Source organism: Scyliorhinus canicula, unplaced genomic scaffold (assembly GCF_902713615.1).
Source record: "Scyliorhinus canicula unplaced genomic scaffold, sScyCan1.1, whole genome shotgun sequence".
NCBI classification, from domain to species: Eukaryota; Metazoa; Chordata; class Chondrichthyes; order Carcharhiniformes; family Scyliorhinidae; genus Scyliorhinus; species Scyliorhinus canicula.
Window position 1 is genome coordinate 79,658 of NW_024055467.1, and position 18,558 is coordinate 98,215.

Below are 18,558 nucleotides of genomic sequence, written 5' to 3' on the forward strand. Positions count from 1 at the left end.
GTGTCCTGTGATCGTGTTCCGAGGAGGTCGGTGTGGCTTTTCACTCTGGCTCATTTCTTGCTCAGACATCCTGTTTAACCTTTACCCAGGTGTCTGGTTTACATATGGGACCTGAGATCCTCCCCAAATGATCAAGTTTATCTTGATTCAGGTTCTGTGCTGGAGACATGTCCTTGGCAGAGATAACAGACCGTCACTGTCCTGTGTTTGTCAAGTCAGGAAGCTTTCTTCACAATACATTTCTTAAGATTTTATAACACTATTGGACAATGATGTCTTACCTGGAGAAGGGAATATCCTTATTGACTGCTCACAACTGATTTCTGACTAACCCAGTTATTTCTAAGCTGTGAGCTTGTTTTCCTAATTTCTTGATTATAAACTGGAGATAACAAAGAAAAGCCACCAGAATGATGACAATCAGCAGCACAAACCCTTGAGCCATCATCACGAATACAAGTCAAATATTTCCAGTAAAATGTGATAACCATCGACTCAGATTCATCCGCCCCACCTGCAGATCATCCCTCACAATTCTAAATTATTGACATGCTGTAAATAGAACATAAAATATGTTTTAAATATCGATTGAACAAAAGTTCATGCACGGACTTTAATGATTCTCCAGCTCTCTGTTCACCTACATCCACCTTGTCAATATTTTTCAAACTAATTAGCGGGGTTCCAGTGACTCTTCATCCACATTTGATTAAAAAATGTTCCGGTCTTTTGAACCAGGGTTCTATTCTGGCATCTTCCCATCCAGTTATAAGAGCAATGGAGTTTTTAACAGTTTTATTGATGGTGTCAGTTAAAACATGAATGTTGGTCCCACTGGACCAGGAGATCTCCCCTGTGGACAGTGTGTGGAGCTGCTGAGCTCTCCTGAGCTAAGAATGGAGCTGATTGAGCTGTCGGGCTGCAGTGAACCTGGGAGACCCGCTGTCTGGGATCTTTCCTCTTCATTCAGATTCCCAGCTGAAGCTGTTTCTGCAGTAAAATAGTTTAATTTGAATATCAATCCCAATTTAATCTTTGGAGCAAAATCTACAAATTTAAATCAGCTGTAAAAGAGAAAGATTTGACAGGGACTGTTATTGACCCCAAGGCACAGTCAATGGTAGATTTTGGAAGGAAGATGGAGGAGAGGCTGTATATAAATGGTGCAATTTTAAACAGAGTGTAGCATCAACAATACTAGGGGGTAAATGTAAAAAATTGATTTATTATGACAAGCGGAGTTGATGAAGCTGTTTAATAGGGTCCTTGGTTTATTAATGTAGACATGGTGTACAAATGAAAGGAAGCTATCGTGAATCTTAGTAAATTACTGATTATCCAGCAGTGTGGAAAATTATCCAGGAATGTCTTGTACACAAAGAGCAGGACAAATCAAACCCAGCCCATTACTGCCTCATCAGTCTTCTCTCAATCATCAGTAAAGTGATGGAGGGATCATCAACAGTGCTATCAAGTGGCACATGCTCAGCAATAACCTGCTCACTGATGCCAGGTTGCGTTCTGGCAGGGTCACTCAGCTCCTGACCTCATTATGTCCTTGGTTCAAACATAGACAAAAGAGCTGAACTCCAGAGGTGATCTGAGAGTGACTTATTGACACCACGGCAGTATTTGACCGAGTGTGGCATCAGGGAGTCCCAGCAAAATTGCTGTCAATGGGAATCGGGTAAACTGTCCGCTGGTTGGAGTCAAACCTGGCACAAAGAAAGATGGTTGTTGGAGGTCAATCATCTCAGCTTCAGGACATCACTGCAGGAGCTCCTCGGGGTCCTGTCCAAGGTCTAACCATCTTCAGCTGCTTCATCAATGACCTTCCTTCCATCATAAGGTCAGACGTGGGGATGTTCAGCATCACTCACGACTCCTCAGACACTGAAGCAGTTCATGTCCAAATGCAGCAACCTGGGCAATATCCGGGCTTGGGCTGACAAGTGGCAAGTAACATTCATGCCACACAACTGCCAGGCAATGACCATCTCCAACAAGAGAGAAACTTATGATCACTGCTAAACATTTAAAGGCATTACCATCATTGAGTCCCATACTATCAACATCCTGGGGGTTACCATTGAACAGAAACTGAACTGGACTAGAGGTTGAAGAAGGCAACTCACCACCATCTTCTGAAGGGCAACTCGGGATGGGCAATAAATGCTGGTCCAATGAGCGACATCCATATCCTGTAAATGAATAAAACAATACAAATATATAAATACTGTGGCTACAGAGCAGCTCAGAGGCGAGGAATCCTGCGGCGAGTAATTCACCTCCTGGCTCCGCAAGGCCAGACCACCATCGAAAAGCCACAAGTCAGGAGTGTGATGGAATACTCTCCTCTTGACTGGATGAGTGTAGCACCAACAATATTCAAGAAGCTCATACCATCCAGTACAAACAAACCCATTTGATTGGCACCCCATCCACAAATATTCAATCCCTCTACCATTGGCGAACAGTGACAGCCATGTGTATGTTCTTGAAAATACAGAAAAATGTGTCATTTGAAACATGGAAGTCTGGCAATATCTGGTTTGAGAGGGTACAGGGAAAGATCCCACAAAAGGTTAATAGCAGCTGCAAAGAGCAGGGTTATAAAATGCAGATTCTTGCTCACAAGCAGGTTTCGCAGACACACAGGTTTTATGTGGTAAGCTAAAACAATGGCTCACACCTTCATGGAATGTAACTATCTCAGGAAGCATCTGAAAAAGCATGGATGAGAGTTTCAATTACATTAAGTGACGAATGTTTAAAACAGGCAAGTCTTTCAAGTCATAACCAAGTTAAATTTTAGCATACAGCTAAAAGCAAAGTTTCACACCTTAATTGAAATAAACTCTCTTAGTAAACAGCTGGAAAGGATGGATGATGCTCAGTCGAATTTGGTGTCAATTTTAAAGTGTAAAATTCTACGAACATCAAGTCAATTAAAAAAAATTGGAGACGACCTGTCTACGAGAAACATCATTTAAGTCAAAATCAAAGGCAAAGTTATGAGCTGGGGACAATTGGAAAATTAAACGATTCGAAATCACAGAAATAAAAGTTAACTATTGAAACCAAAGCATTGTTTAATCAGATCTGAGAGGAGACGATATGCCCAAAATGAATAATTAGTTGTAGTAAAATGTTTACATCAAAGATACTTTTAAACTATCAAAGTGAAATAAGCTCATTTACAATAAAGTCGTTAAAACTTAATAACTCTCAGAAAGAGAATATAAACCCAGGGAGCAGCAGAGGACAGGACAGAGGAAACCAGCAACAGGAGAGAAGGGGAGGAGAACTCAGAGAGAGAGAGAGCTCGGTCATGGGAAAGACAAGGCAAGCAGCCGAGTTTAAACGGTTATACATCTAAGGAAGACTAGAATTTAAACAAGAGCCAGAGCCAACTCTCACAGCTCGGTGCATGGGAAGGACCGGACACAGCAACCGAGTTCACCAGCGAATACAACTCAAGAAGACCAGATTTTAAGAAGATCGATTGACAAGGTGGGACTGAAGGTCTGTACAACCAACCAGCAGCAGCCAGAAGCAAGATCTTTTTTCCTTTCTGTAAAGAAAGTGTTTGCAGCTTTTAAAAGAAAATATATAATAATAAAAATAACTTAACCTGAAAAAGTGGTTATTAGCTTACTTCACTTCCTTAATAACGCAGGACCCAGGACATCAATGCTATTAAGGGGTAAGTAGGTAAAATTCTTCGGTGAAGGTATGGGTTATACCGGGGGATAACTTGAAAAGATAGTTTGACCTGAATAGCACCCACAGAAGCCTGCAGTCAGGGAGTGAGAATCCCTGTTCACCATCTAGAATATCGACCTTTTTTTTGGTATAGGGGGAATTCTAAGAATAGTGGTGAGTTTTAACTTCATGTACTGTCTACAAGTTGCACTATAGTAATTCACCAAAGCTCCTTATCACCTTCCAAACCCATGACTTCCACCATCAAGAGAGACAATAGCAGCAGGTACCTGATAAAAGGTATGGATAAATTAGACGTGGAGCGGATGCTTCCTCTTGTGGGTCATTGTAGAACGCGAGGTCATTGTCTCAAGATAGGGATAGCAAATTTCAAATAGAGATAGAATTTACAGTGCAGAAGGAGGCTATTCGGCCCATTGAGTCTGCACCGGCTCCTGGAGAGAGCACCCTACCCAAGGACCTCCACCCTATCCCCATAACCCAGTAACCCCACCCAAAACTAAGAACAATTTTGGACACTGAGGCAATTTATCATGGCCAATCCACCTAACCTACACATCTTTGGACTGTGGGAGGAAACCAGAGCACCCGGAAGAAACCCACGTACACACGGGGAGGATGTGCAGACTCCGCACAGACAGTGACCCAAGCCGGAATCGAACCTGGGACCCTGGAGCTGTGAAGCAATTGCGCTATCCACAATGCTACCGTACTGCCCAAATGAGGAGAAACTACTTCTCAAAGGGTCGTCATAAATCTGTGGACTTCGCTACTGAAGAGTGTGGTGGGTGCTGGGACAGTCAATAAATTTAAGGAGGAGGTGGACAGATTTTTTTTTAAATTACCAATTAAGGGGCAATTTACCATGACCAGTGCACCTACCCTGTGGGGGTGAAACCCACACAGACATGGGGAGAATGTGCAAAATCCCCATGGATAGTGACCCTAGGCTGGGACGAAACCTGGGTCCTCAGCGCCGTGAAGCAGCAGTGCTAACCACTACACCGCCGTGTCGCCCTCCAGATTTTTAATCAGTAATGGATTGACGGGTTACGGTGAACAGGCAGGACAGTGGAGATGGATTGACGGGTTATGGTGAAAGGGACGACAGTGGAGATGGATTGACGGGTTATGGTGAAAGGGAGGACAGTGGAGATGGATTGACAGGTTATGGTGAAAGGGACGACAGTGGAGATGGATTGACGGGTTACGGTGAAAGGGCAGGACAGTGGAGATGGATTGACGGGTTATGGTGAAAGGGAGGACAGTGGAGATGGATTGATGGGTTATGGTGAAAGGGAGGACAGTGGAGATGGATTGACGGGTTATGGTGAAAGGGCAGGACAGTGGAGATGGATTGACTGGTTATGGTGAAAGGGCAGGACAGTGGAGATGGATTGATGGGTTATGGTGAAAGGGCAGGACAGTGGAGATGGATTGACTGGTTATGGTGAAAGGGCAGGACAGTGGAGATGGATTGACTGGTTATGGTGAAAGGGAGGACAGTGGAGATGGATTGACGGGCTATGGTGAAAGGGAGGACAGTGGAGATGGATTGATGGGTTATGGTGAAAGGGAGGACAGTGGAGATGGATTGACGGGTTATGGTGAAAGGGCAGGACAGTGGAGATGGATTGACTGGTTATGGTGAAAGGGCAGGACAGTGGAGATGGATTGATGGGTTATGGTGAAAGGGAGGACAGTGGAGATGGATTGACGGGTTATGGTGAAGGGGGAGGACAGTGGAGATGGATTGACGGGTTATGGTGAAGGGGGAAGGACAGTGGAGATGGATTGATGGGTTATGGTGAAAGGGAGGACAGTGGAGATGGATTGACGGGTTATGGTGAAAGGGAGGACAGTGGAGATGGATTGACGGGTTATGGTGAAAGGGAGGACAGTGGAGATGGATTGACGGGTTATGGTGAAAGGGAGGACAGTGGAGATGGATTGACGGGTTATGGTGAAAGGGAGGACAGTGGAGATGGATTGATGGGTTATGGTGAAAGGGCAGGACAGCGGAGATGGATTGACGGGTTATGGTGAAAGGGAGGACAGTGGAGATGGATTGACGGGTTATGGTGAAAGGGAGGACAGTGAAGATGGATTGACGGGTTATGGTGAAAGGGCAGGACAGTGGAGATGGATTGACGGGTTCTGGTGAAAGGGAGGACAGTGGAGATGGAGATGAGGCCATGATAAGATCATCCATGATCGTATTGAATGGGGGAGCCGGCTCAAGAGGCTAAATTGCCTACTCCTGGTTCTCATGTTCTAGGAAAGAACTGTAGCCCTGTAGGTAACAGCACCTCAAGCACAAAACTGGTTTTCTTTATTTGGAAGAGGATATCTCTTTTTCCTAATGTTCTCCAATTAAGGGGAAATTTAGCATGACCAACCCTGCACATCATTGGGTTGTGGGGGTGAAACCTGCGCAGACACAGGGAGAATGTGCAAACTCCACATGGACAGTAACCTGGGGCCAGAATCAAACCTGACTCCTTGGCACCGTGAAGCCACTGCGACACCATGTCACCCGAAAAGTGGATTTCTTGATTAATAAGGGTTCAGGGATAATGGGGAGAAGACAGGACACTAAAGGGCAATTTAGCATAGCCAATCCACCAAACCTGCATTGGTGGGAGAAAACCGGAGCACCCAGAGGAAACCCACGCAGACACAGAGAGAAAGTGCGATCTCCACACAGTCACCTAAGGCCAGAATTGAACTCGAGTCTCTGCCGCTGTGAGGCAATAGTGCTAAGCACTGTGCCACCCAACATCTGTGGATATTAAGGGGCAATTTAGCATTGCCAATCCACCTAACCTGCACATCTTTGGACTGTGGGAGCAAACCGGAGCACCCAGAGGAAAAACACAGATATGGGGAGAAAGTGCGATCTCCACACACTCAACCAAGGCCGGAATTGAATTTGAGGCACTGGCACTGTGAGGCAACAGTGCTAATCACTGTGAGGCAACAATGCTAACCACTGTGAGGCAACAATGCTAACCACTGAGGCAACAATGCTAACCACTGCAGCACCAAAATGCTTCACTGAAATATTTAACTCAAATACTTAACTCAGTCACCCCACCCTCTGAGTTTACATTTGACTGGAGCTGCTGTCTGGAAAGCGTTTGGGAATTTGAAATTCTCCACCAATTCCTACTCCATCTTTCTGATGGATAATCATAGGAGGCCATTCGGCCCATTGAGTCTGCACCGACCAACTTCCCCCCTATTACTATAACCCAATAACCCCTCCCAACCTTTTTGGTCACTAAGGGAAATGTATCATGGCCAATCAATCTAACTTGCACGTCTTTGGACTGTGGGAGGAAACTGGAGCACCCGGAGGAAACCCACGCAGACACAGGGAGAACGTGCAGACTCCGCACAGACAGTGACCCAGCAGGGAATTGAACCTGGAACCCTGGCGCTGTGAAGCCACAGTGCTATTCACTTGTGCTGCCCATGAAGGGTCTGTGCACGTTATAACCTGGTTCCTAGTTTTATTAATTTCTCGATTCTCCCCCAATATCCACATCGCAGGAAAAAGATTACGAGTCTCTAATTAGGGTATTCGATGTTGGTGTATTTACCCAGCATTCCCCCCAGCAGTGAATGCCCCCTATTGACACCAGAGGTTTTTTGTTTTTAAAAGTAATTTTTATTCAAATTTTAACCAACAAAACAAAGAAAAACAGTAACCAGTTTGATGAACCCGGCCATGTCGTTGATCCAGGATTCCGCGCTTGGGGGCTTCACATCCTTCCACTGTAAAAGAATCTTGCGCCGGGCTACCAGGGGCGCAATGGCCAGAATACCGGCCTCTTTCACCTCCTGTGTTCCCGGCTCCAATGCTACCCCGAAAATTGCAAGCCCCCAGCCCGGCTCCACCCTGGAGCCAACCACCCTTGACAACGTCCCCGCAACACCCCTCCAATGCAGGACACGCCGAGAACATGTGGGTGTGGTTTGCTGGGCTCCCCAAACACCTGCCACACCTGTCCTCTCCCCCAAAGAACTGGCTCAGCCTTGTCCCAGTCATATGCGCCCTATGCAGCACCGTTAGTTGGATTAAACTAAGCCACGCGCAAGAGGAGGAGGAATTCAACCTCCCCAAAGCATCCACCCACATCCCCTCGTCAATCTCCTCTCCCAGCTCCTCCTCCCACATCTTTCAGCTCTTCCACCGAGGCCTCCTCCCCTTCCTGCATCACTTGGTAGATTGCCGAGATCCTCCCCTCTCCAACCCACGTCCCCGAGAGCACCCTGTCCTGAACCCCCCTTGGCGACAACAGTGGAAACTCCGCCACCTGCCGCCTAACAAACACCCTAATCTGCATGTACCTAAAGGAATTCCCTGGGGGTAGACCCCACCTCCCCTCCAACTCCTCTAAAGTCGCAAACTTCCCACCGAGAAGGAGGTTCCCCATCCGCCTGATACCTGCCCTGTGCCAGCTCAAAAACCCTCCATCCATCCTCCCTGGTACAAACCGGTGGCTCCCCCATAGCGGGGACCAAATTGAAGCCTTCACCTCCCTCCTATGCCGCCTCCACTGCCCCCATCTTTTGAGGGTAGCCACCACCACCGGACTCGTAGAATACCTTGCTGGGGGGAGCGGCAGCGGCGCCGTCACCAGCGCCTCTAGGCTCGTGCCCACACAGACGCCGCCTCCAACCTCTTCCATGCCGCCCCCTCCCCCTCCATCACCCACCTACGTATCATCCCCATGTTCGCAGCCCAGCAGTACCTACACAGGTTGGGCAGCGCCAACCCCCCCCCCCCCCCCCCCCCCCCCCCCACCCCGCTCCAGGAATACCCTCCTCACCCTCGGGGTCTTCTGCGCCCACGCAAACCCCGTAATGCTCCTCCTGACCCTCCTGAAAAAAGCCTTCGGGATCATGATAGGTAGACACTGGAAGAGGAACAGAAACCTCGTGAGCACCGTCATTTTGACCGACTGGACCCTGCCCGCTAGGGAGAGGGCAACACATTGTCTCCCCAATTATTGACAATGTTGTTGTTTGTGTAACGTCCTGCTCCTCTGATTTATTTAATTGTTCACCACCATTTACGACTGGATGTAGCCGGGCTGCACAATGGCACAGTGGTTAGCACTGCTGCCTCACAGCGCCAGGCACCAGGGTCTAATTCTGACCTTGGGTTACTGTCTGTGTGGAGCTTGCACATTCTCCCCGTGTCTGCGTGGGTTTCCTCCGGGTGCTCCGGTTTCCTCCCACAGTCCAAAGATGTGCAGGTTAGGTAAATTGCTCCTCGGTGGGGTTAGGGGATAGGGTGGGGTTTGGGCTTAGATGGAGTGCTCTTTCAGAGGGTCAGTGGAGACTTGATGAATTGAAAAGCCTCCTATACTGTAGGGATTCAATGACTGCAGCTTTGATCTGATCCATTGTTTTTGGGATTGTTTACTCCTGCCTCGAGCAAGCTGTTTATCTGCTTATTTTGCTAATTGTCCCATGTTATAGGGTCACAGATTGGAATGTGCTTTAGGGAAACCTGGTGCTGCTCCTGACATGTTCTCCTCCACTCCATGTTGAACCAGAGTTGGTCCCTTGGCTTGATGGTAATGGCAGAGTGAGGGATATACCGGCCTATGAGGTTTGATTGTAATTGAATATTAAGCTGCTGATGGCCCACAGCACCTCTTGGATACCTTGTTTTATCGAGATGTGTTCTGAATCTACCCCATTTAGCACAGTGATAGTGTCACACAGGACAATGGAGGGTATCCTCAGTGTGAAGATGGGACTTTGTTTCATAAGATCACAAGAATATTGTTTTTTCTATTCTTTCTGCCAAAGTGAACAAGTGAAATACATCCCATGTCCCGAGGCCAGGACAAAGTTACACTTTAATGGTTTAATTACAGGACAACTGCTGCGAATCCCATAAAGGTTGGGTGAGCTACGGTCTGGAACCGTTAGCGCCCCAGCCATTGGTTGACTCCCAGTGGGTCAGAATGGAGGAGAGTTTGTGTAGGGGGTCGGGATTGAAGGTGTTAGCAACAGCGCCGCTCCTGACGGCCCCAGGGAAATACTCAGGGAGTCCGGTAGTAATAGCTTCATTGCGAATTTGGAGGAAGTTTCACCAGCATTTCTGGTTGGGGGCAGGGGCAAGGGAAAGGCCGATTTGGGGGAACCATAGATTTGAGCCAGGGAAGAGGGATGGAAATTTTCGGAGATGGGAGGAGAAAGGAATTAGGACACTGAAAGATATGCAGGTTCGAGACCTTGCCAGAAAGGAGATACAGAGCTTTCCGATAGAGCTGACTTCCACATTGCTGGAGGAGGTGCTGACAACAGGGGGACTGGAGAAGGAGGTAGTGTCGGCAATTTACATGGCTATTTTGGAAGAGAAGGCACCGCTGGATGGGATCAAGGCAAAGTGGGATGAAGAGTTGGGAGAGGGTATGGAGGAGGTGTTCTGGTGTGCGGTGCTCCGGAGGGTGAACGGCTCCACCTCGTGCGCGTGCACACCTCATATGGGCGAGGCTTTTGAGGGGGTAGAAGATGTGTGTGAACGTTGCGGGGGGGCGCAAATCACGTTCATATGTTTTGATTCTGTCCAAAAATGGAGCATTACTGGAAGGAGGTTTTTAGGGTAATCTCTAAAGTGGTGCACGTGAAACTGGACCCAGGCCCTCGAGAGACCATGTTCGGGGTATCGGACCAGCCAGCGTTGGAAACGGGTACGGAGGCAGATGTTGTAGCCTTCGCCTCGTTGAGAGCCCGAAGGCAGATACTGTTAGGGTGGAGACAACCTCTCCACCCTGTGCCCTGGCGTGGTGGGGGGACCTGCTGGAATTCTTGACTCTTGAGAAGGTCAAATTTGAACTGAGGGGAAGGATGGAGGGGTTCTGTAATTCATGGGCGTTATTCATATTATTTATTAAGCACTTTTGAGAATTGGATTACATCGAACATTGGGGGGGGGGGGCTGCTGGGAGGGTTGGAGGAGGGGCCTTTATGTTATAATGGTGACTTTCGGTGATTCCTGATTCCTTTTTGTCATTTGTTTATGTTAACATGCTGGCTAATGTTTGGGGGCTTAGTGGGAGGATGGGATTGTTGCTATTGATATGGGGATTGACATTGCATTCATTACTGATTGTTGTTTATTGTTGGTGAGTGTAAATTTGGGAGAAAATGTGAAAAAGGAGAATAAAAATATTTATTTAAAAAACACCCCAGCCATTGATAATTAACCGTTATATTTCGGTCTGAGGCCTGTTGTGTGAAGAAAACTGAGGTTTCAAACCTTCAACCTTGTGTCTGAAATTAGTTTAACCTTCAACTTGTAGTTTCTGGAAAGAAGCAGTCACTTTCTGTCACACTATCTAACCACCTTTGGTTTGTGAACTTAAAGAATTTAAGTTCTACAGTTAGTTTTCATAGTTCGTTAGTTATTTAAACTCCTATTACTTACCAACATGTATTTATTGAATATATCATGCTGTATTTTGCTCTCTCAGCATTCACACACTGATCACCTTTAAGCACTGATTTTACACACACTTGGTATAAATTTTATATCTGAAATGACTTTATAATTTCTGTATTAGTTTAAGGCTGTGTCACTTTGTATCCTTTTCATTAACTGAGTTCCAAGCTTTTGCAGCCACTATGAAAACATAAACCAGCAATTTCTTTTTCAAAACATGTTGAGAGGTGCCTGTCCCAGAGAGAACTCTACAGGATTTCTATACGTCAACTAGACATTTGGGACAATGAGCCCTGTGATGAGTGTATTTCAGATAGATTGTATTATAGGTATTTGGTGCAGTAAGGGTTAAAGGCCTGGGTTAGTGTGTGTATGACTGCTGCAGTCATGGTGCAGTAAGGGTTAAAGGTCTGGGTTAGTGTGTGTATGACTGCTGCAGTCATGGTGCAGTAAGGGTTAAAGGTCTGGGTTAGTGTGTGTATGACTGCTGCAATCATGGTGCAGTAAGGGTTAAAGGTCTGGGTTAGTGTGTGTATGACTGCTGCAGTCATGGTGCAGTAAGGGTTAAAGGCCTGGGTTAGTGTGTGTGTGTGAGACTGCTGCAGTAGTGTTTTTAAGGTTCGAAAGATTTTGGGAGCCAGAGGTGTAATTAAGGCATTGTAAAAATTGTTTGGATTAAGGAGATTCCCTGTGGAGTAAATTAGATTTCAGCTTGGTAAGGTGATGTAATTAATGGGAGGAGCTAAGGTAGCAGGCATTTTGCAGAAAAGCAGTTAGTTGAATTTTAGTTTTTAGAATAATCTTTATTGTCACAAGTACGCTTACATTAACACTGCAATGAAGTTACTGTGAAAATCCCCAAGTCGCCACATTACAGCGCCTGTTCAGATACACAGAGGGAGATTTCAGAATGTCCAATTCACCAAACAGCATGTCTTTCGGGACTTGTGGGAGGAAACCGGAGCGCCCGGAGGAAACTTACGCAGACACAGGGAAAACGTGCAGACTCCATACAGACAGTGACCCAAGCGGGAATCTAACCTGGGATCCTGGAGCTGTGACTGAGAAGCAGCTTCTGAAGAAATGCAGCCAGAGATCCTGCGTGGGTCTGACTGTCAGTAAAAGACAATCTGTTGCTGGGAGTTAGATTATCTGGTGTCTGAAACCACAAGATTCAATGTTTAGAGTCAGCAAGGTGAACAAGGAAAGAGATGAGGGCCCAAAGCTCCAGCTGGATATTCACAGGAGAAAGTTTATTATCAAACACCGACGGGACAGAACAGAGAAAGATCCCAACTGTAAGAAACCCGGAAATTATTTGTAAATATCTTTCAAATATTGACGGATTCCAACTGTCAGTTTCCACGACATTTGAAGCAAATGGAAGGTGAAAGAACGGTTTTTCTGGACCTATAATAAACACTAATTTGATCACAGCTACTGAGTATGAGAGATTGTTAAAGGTTCCATATGAAATTTGATTTTATTACCTTACATTGCCAGATTCAGACATTTTAAATCTTTAAGCTTCCAGTCTGTAGATAGTAAAGCTGCCGTTTCACTTTCAGTCAGGAACAGATCCGTTTTACATCAATCTCCGATCTGACAGCACATTTCCAGTATTCACCATTGTTCTTCCTGACTCTGAACAGTTGTAAAGGAGCTTCTGTTCCGTGTCTAGGAGCTCTGAATCATGGAAGCGAGAGGCTGGACACGTTTCTTACACATCTCAGGATTAACCCACACGGGGACTTCGCTGTCAGTGGAGAGCTGAGAAAGACCAACGTGTTGTTTGTCCCTCTCAGTGTGACCCTGAAGGATTGTGTCCAGGCTGAAGTTCTGTTCCAGCTGTGTGATCCAACCCCAGATTGTCCTTTCTGAGCTCCAGACAGGTAAAGTTAACCACTTAGGTGGGAAAGACAAAATACACAACAGATTTAAACAAAGTTGATTTATTTGACATTAATCCAGAATATTAAACTTCATTCCAGTTACTAGAATTGTTAACATCAGCAGAAACAAACCCCAAATGTCGGAATGAACATGGTTCACTCCTGGATGTGATTAACAGCAGAATCCAACCCCTGTAATCACCATGAATTTGCTGGTGTCTCGGTGGGTGAGATGACTAAGTGAATCTTTTGCCACACAGAGTGGGTGAATAGCCTCTTACTCGTGTGAATGTGCTTGTGTGCCAGCAGATCCAATTTGCTTTTAAATCTCTGTTCACACTCAGAACTTTGAAAGCTGAACAAGTGGATGTGTGTTGAGGTGGGATGACTGAGCGAATCTCTTCCCACACATGGAACAGATGCACAGCCTCTGCCCAGTGTGAGTGTGCTGGCGGACACCGAGTCCACATGATCACCTGAACCCAGTCCCACTGTGAGAGATTCTGAACAGTCTCTTGTTAGTGTATTTTATACTTTCCACAATCCAGACATTTAGAATATCTTCAGTCAGTGTGAACTCACTGGTGTTTTAACAGGTTGAATAACTCAGTGAATCCCTCCCCACACATGGAGCAGGTGAATGACCTCTCCCCGGTGTGAACTCACTGGTGTTGCTGCAGGATGGACCAACGGCTGAACCTCTTCCTGCACTGAGAGCAGATGAATGGAGTGGAACTGGAGTGACTGCGCTGGTGAACCATCAGTGAATGTGGGTTTTACAGCTCCTGTCACAGTCTCAGCATTTAAACCCTCTCTCTGCAGTATGAACTCACTGGTATGTGGGGGGAGGCTGGATGGAGAAGGAAGTGGACACGGAGAGATATTTGTCCGTGTGGATTGGTGGAAGTGAGGAAACCCGCAGAGACAGCAGATCGGATTGTCTCGCACTGATTGGAGGTGAGGATGGAGGAGACAGGAAAGAGGGAGAACATTTCAAAACATTTCATATCTAACTTGTATTAGATATATTAAAAAGATTCAACATGATGTGTGTAAAATAGAAAGTTGACTTATTTCACTTTTATCCACAATATTAGCTACTATAACTGGCTGGGGTTCATTACCAACAGGAGAAACAGCCCCCAATGAACATAGTTCAGTCCTGGATGTGATTAACAGCAAAGCTCAATCACTATTGTTACTCGTGAAGTCGCTGGTGTCTCAGCAGGGCGGATGTGTGAGTGAATCTCTTCTTACACACAAAGCAGGTGAATGGCCGCTCCCCCGTGTGAACTCGCTGGTGTGTCCGCAGACTGGATAAGGTAGTGACTCTCTTCCCACACCTGGAGCAGGTGAATGGGCCCAGCATTGTGTGAGTGCGCTGATGTGTCAGCAGGGCGGATGACTCAATGAATCCCTTCCCACACATGGTACAGGTGAATGGCCTCTCCCCAGTGTGAATGCGCTGGTGTACCAGCTGGTTAGATAAGGTAGTGAATCCTTTCCCACACAGGGAACAGGTGAATGGTTTCTCCCCAGTGTGAACTCTCTGGTGTATAACCAGGTGGGATGACCGAGGGAATCCCTTCCCACACTCGGAGCAGGTGAATGGCCTCTCCCCAGTGTGGGTGCGCTGGTGGACAGTGAGTTGAGAGGACCATCGGAACCCAGTCCCACAGTGAGAGCACCTGTACGGTGTCTTGTCAGTGTGAACACGTCGATGTCGCATAAATTCCCAGGAACTTTTGAAGCACTTCTCACAGTCTGAGCATTTGAAAGGTCTCTCCCCAGTGTGAGCGCGTTGGTGTATCGTGAGTTGAGATGACCATTTGAACCCAGTCCCACAGTGAGAGCACCTAAATGGTCTCTCATCAGTGTGAACACGTTGGTGGGACATCAATTCGCTGGAACCTTTAAAGCACTTCCCGCATTCTGGACACTGAAAACGTTTCTCTTCAGTGTGAATCTGCTGCTGTTTTACCAGGCTCTTTGACTTCATGAATCCCTTCGCACACACAGAACAGGTGAACGGCCTCTCTCCAGTGTGACGGCGTCGATGGGTTTCCAACTCAGACGGGTATCTGAATCCCTTCCCACATTCCCCACATTTCCACGGTTTCTGCCTGGTCTGACTGCATTTATGTTTTGACAGTCCAGATGATTGACTGAATCCTCGCCCACACACACAGCACGTGAACGGTTTCTCCCCACTGCGAACGATTCTTTTTCCTTCCATGTTCGAAATTGGATGATATAAAGTCACAAATTGTGTGACTGTCGGATCCTGATGCGATGTTCGATTCGAGTTTCCCAACAAATCCCCATCTCACATCCTGTGAAATTGATTTAAAACAGAAAACAGGTAGAGAGAACCCACAAAAACACAAAAGCAGGTTGTCAAATTGAGCTGAATGAACCTGGTCATTTGTGGGGCCGACACTGGGAAAAAGTGACCATGAAAATGGCTGGATTGTCACAAAACCCCAGCTGGATCACTGATGTCCTTCAGGGAAGAGAACCTCCCACCCAGTGTGGATCTACACAAGACTCTGTCCTTTATGTCTTCAACTCAAACAGAACTTAGAATCTCCAAACTCTGAAGCTCTCCCGCCACCAAGAAAGAGCTGAGAGCTCAGCCATTTCAGACTCAGCCTCATTGCTGTTGGTGCTTCCACATGGAGGCCAGACTGGGTAAGGATGGCAGATTTCCTTCAAGGACATTTACCAGATGGGTTTTTACAACAATCAACAATAGTTTCACGGTCGTCATTTTAAACTTTTTAAATTCCATATTTTTACTCAATTCAAATTCCACCATCTGCCTGGTGGGATTCAAACCCATTTCCCCAGAGCATTACCCTGGGTCTCTGGATTACAGGTGCAGTGACAATACCACTACGCCAATGTGTGCCCCTTTGTGATGTACGTTAACACCATCGCCTACAAGTTCCCATCAAAATCACACACCACCCTGACCAGTCTGACATCCAGTACAAGAGGAACTGGAATCTCCTCCATTTAAATACTGGGAAAATGAAGTCATTGTCTTCAGTCCCCGCTCCAAACTCCACTCCCTGAACATCAACTCCAACCCTCTCCCTGGCAACTGAGTGAGGTTGACACAAACTCTTCACACCTTCAGAATAATATTTCACCCCAAGGTGAGTGTACAAGCACATATCCCCATCATCCCCAAGACCACTATTTCCACATCAGGAACTTCACCCAACTGCACCCTAATCCCAGTTCATCTATTGCTGAAACTCCCATCCATTCCTGTTACCTCTATTATCCTACACACTCCCGGCCAGCCTCTCAGATTCATTCTCCCTGTAGTTCTGGGGGTCACACAAAACACTGCTGCCTGTGTGCTTCCTCACACCAAATCCTGTTCACCCATCACCCCTATGCTCACTGACTGACCACTGTAATCTCCTCCAGCCTCACAACCCTCTGGGATATCTGCACTTCCTCAAATTCCTGAACATTCTGATTTTAACTGTGCCTCCATTTGTGGCTGCACCTTCATTTTCCCCAAGGCCATAAATTGTGGAATTTCCTTCCTAACTCTTTCCGCCTCAATCTAACTTTCCTCCTTTAGGATATTCCTTCAAACTTACCTCTTTGATCCATCTTTTGGCCATCAGCCCTAATATCTGCTTACGTGGCTCATGTCAATGTTGTTTGATAACATTTCTGTGAAATATTGAGGAATGTTTTATTACCGTAAAGGCTCAATATAAATAGATTAGCGCATAATGATTTGGACATATATCACCGCTGTTCCGTCATCATCACTGGGTGAATAACCTGTAACTCCTTATCTAACAGCATTGTGGGAGCACCTTCACCACACAGACTGCAGCGGTTCAAGAAGGTCAAATGTTATAATCTCACCAACTGGGGTTTGGCAATATTTGCTGTTGGTCTTGTTAGTGACACCATTGAGGAGTCACCTGGGGAGTGGGGGTGATGTCACTGTGCAATTGTGGGTGCGCGATGACATCACAGACAGGAAGACAGAACATCTGGGTCGGTGCAAACCAGTGATCACCACACAGCCTGGAGGATGTGAGGGTCCTTGAGACAGTGCAAAGGAGATTTACCAGAATGTTTCCAGGGATGAGGGATTATAGTTGCAATGTTAGGTTGGAAAAACTGCGGTTGGATTTGGATTTTGTTTATTGTCACATGTACCAAGAATGCGACAACTCAACAGATCATTAAGTACATGAAAATAAGGTAAAATAAATGCATAATAGGGCAACACAAGGTACACAATGTAACTACATAAACACTGGCAATTATTTGTTGTAAAACACAGCGAGTTGTTGTGATTTGGAATGCACTGTCCATAAATGGTGCTAGAATCTCATTGAACTGTAACTTCCGAAAGGGAATTTGTTGCATTCCGAAAAAGAAAACAAAATAGTCGAACTGTGGGATTAAATGGGTCGCTGGACAAAGAGCTTGCATGGGAAAAATGGGCCAAATAGACTCCTCTGTGCTCTAGCAGCCTTGTGTACATGTAAAGGAAGTGACTTGCACAAGTTGAGTGAGTGGGCAAATGAAAGGATGCAGTAAAATATGGAGAAATGCGAGGTTATCCACTTTTGTAGCAAAAACAAGAAGGCAGACGATTAGCTGAATGGCCATAAATTAGGAGAGGGGAATGTGCAACGAGACCTGGGTGTCCTCGTACACCTGTCACTGAAGGTAAACATGCAGCTACAGCAGGCGGTACAGGAGCAGGAATATCTTGCTGTCATTATACAGGGTCTTGGCGAGGCCATACCTGGAATATTGTGAGCAGTTTTGGCCTCCTTATCTGAAGCAGGATGTTCTTGCTCAAGAGGGAGTGCAGAGAAGGTTTACCAGACTGATTCCTGGGATGGTGGGACAGACGTATGAGAGATTGAATCAGTTAGGTTTGTATTTGCTGGAGTTCCGAAGAATGGGGGATCTCATAGAAATCTATAATATTCCAACAGGACTTGACAGGGTAGATGTGGCAAAGATTTTCCCGATGGTGGGAGTGTACAGAACCAGAGGTTGCAGTCTGAGGATACGGGGTAGACCACTGAGTTCAGAGATGAGGAGACATTTCTTCAACCAGAGAGTGGTGAGACTGTGGAATTTGTTACCACAGGAAATAGTTGAGGTCAATACATTGTATGTTTTCAAGAAGCAGTTAGATATCGCACTGAGGGCAAAGGGGATCAAAGGATATGGAGGGGAAAGCGGGATTAGGCTATGGAGTTGGATGATAAGCAATGATCATAATGAATGGCGGAGCAGGAGCAAAGGGCCAAATGGTCTCTTCCTGCTCCTATTTTCTATGTTTCTATGTAATCCCTTCCCACACTAGAACATAGAACATTACAGCGCAGTACAGGCCCGTAGGCCCACGATGTTGCGCCGTCCTGTGAAACCCCTCTAAAGTCCTTCTACACTATTCCCTTATCGTCCATA

The 18,558-nt window shown here is 46.3% G+C and overlaps 1 protein-coding gene across 1 annotated transcript; it reads right to left on the reverse strand.

The window, feature by feature from the left end:
* Positions 1-13,130: 13,130 nt before the first annotated feature.
* On the reverse strand, positions 13,131-17,698 carry LOC119959796 (zinc finger protein 239-like). The gene is made up of 2 exons (XM_038787891.1): positions 16,707-17,698; positions 13,131-15,419 (listed from the first exon to the last, which is right to left on the reverse strand). Exon 2 carries the CDS (start codon positions 15,320-15,322, stop codon positions 14,285-14,287), a length of 1,038 nt encoding a protein of 345 aa, XP_038643819.1. The 5' UTR covers positions 15,323-15,419; positions 16,707-17,698; the 3' UTR covers positions 13,131-14,284.
* Positions 17,699-18,558: the final 860 nt, after the last annotated feature.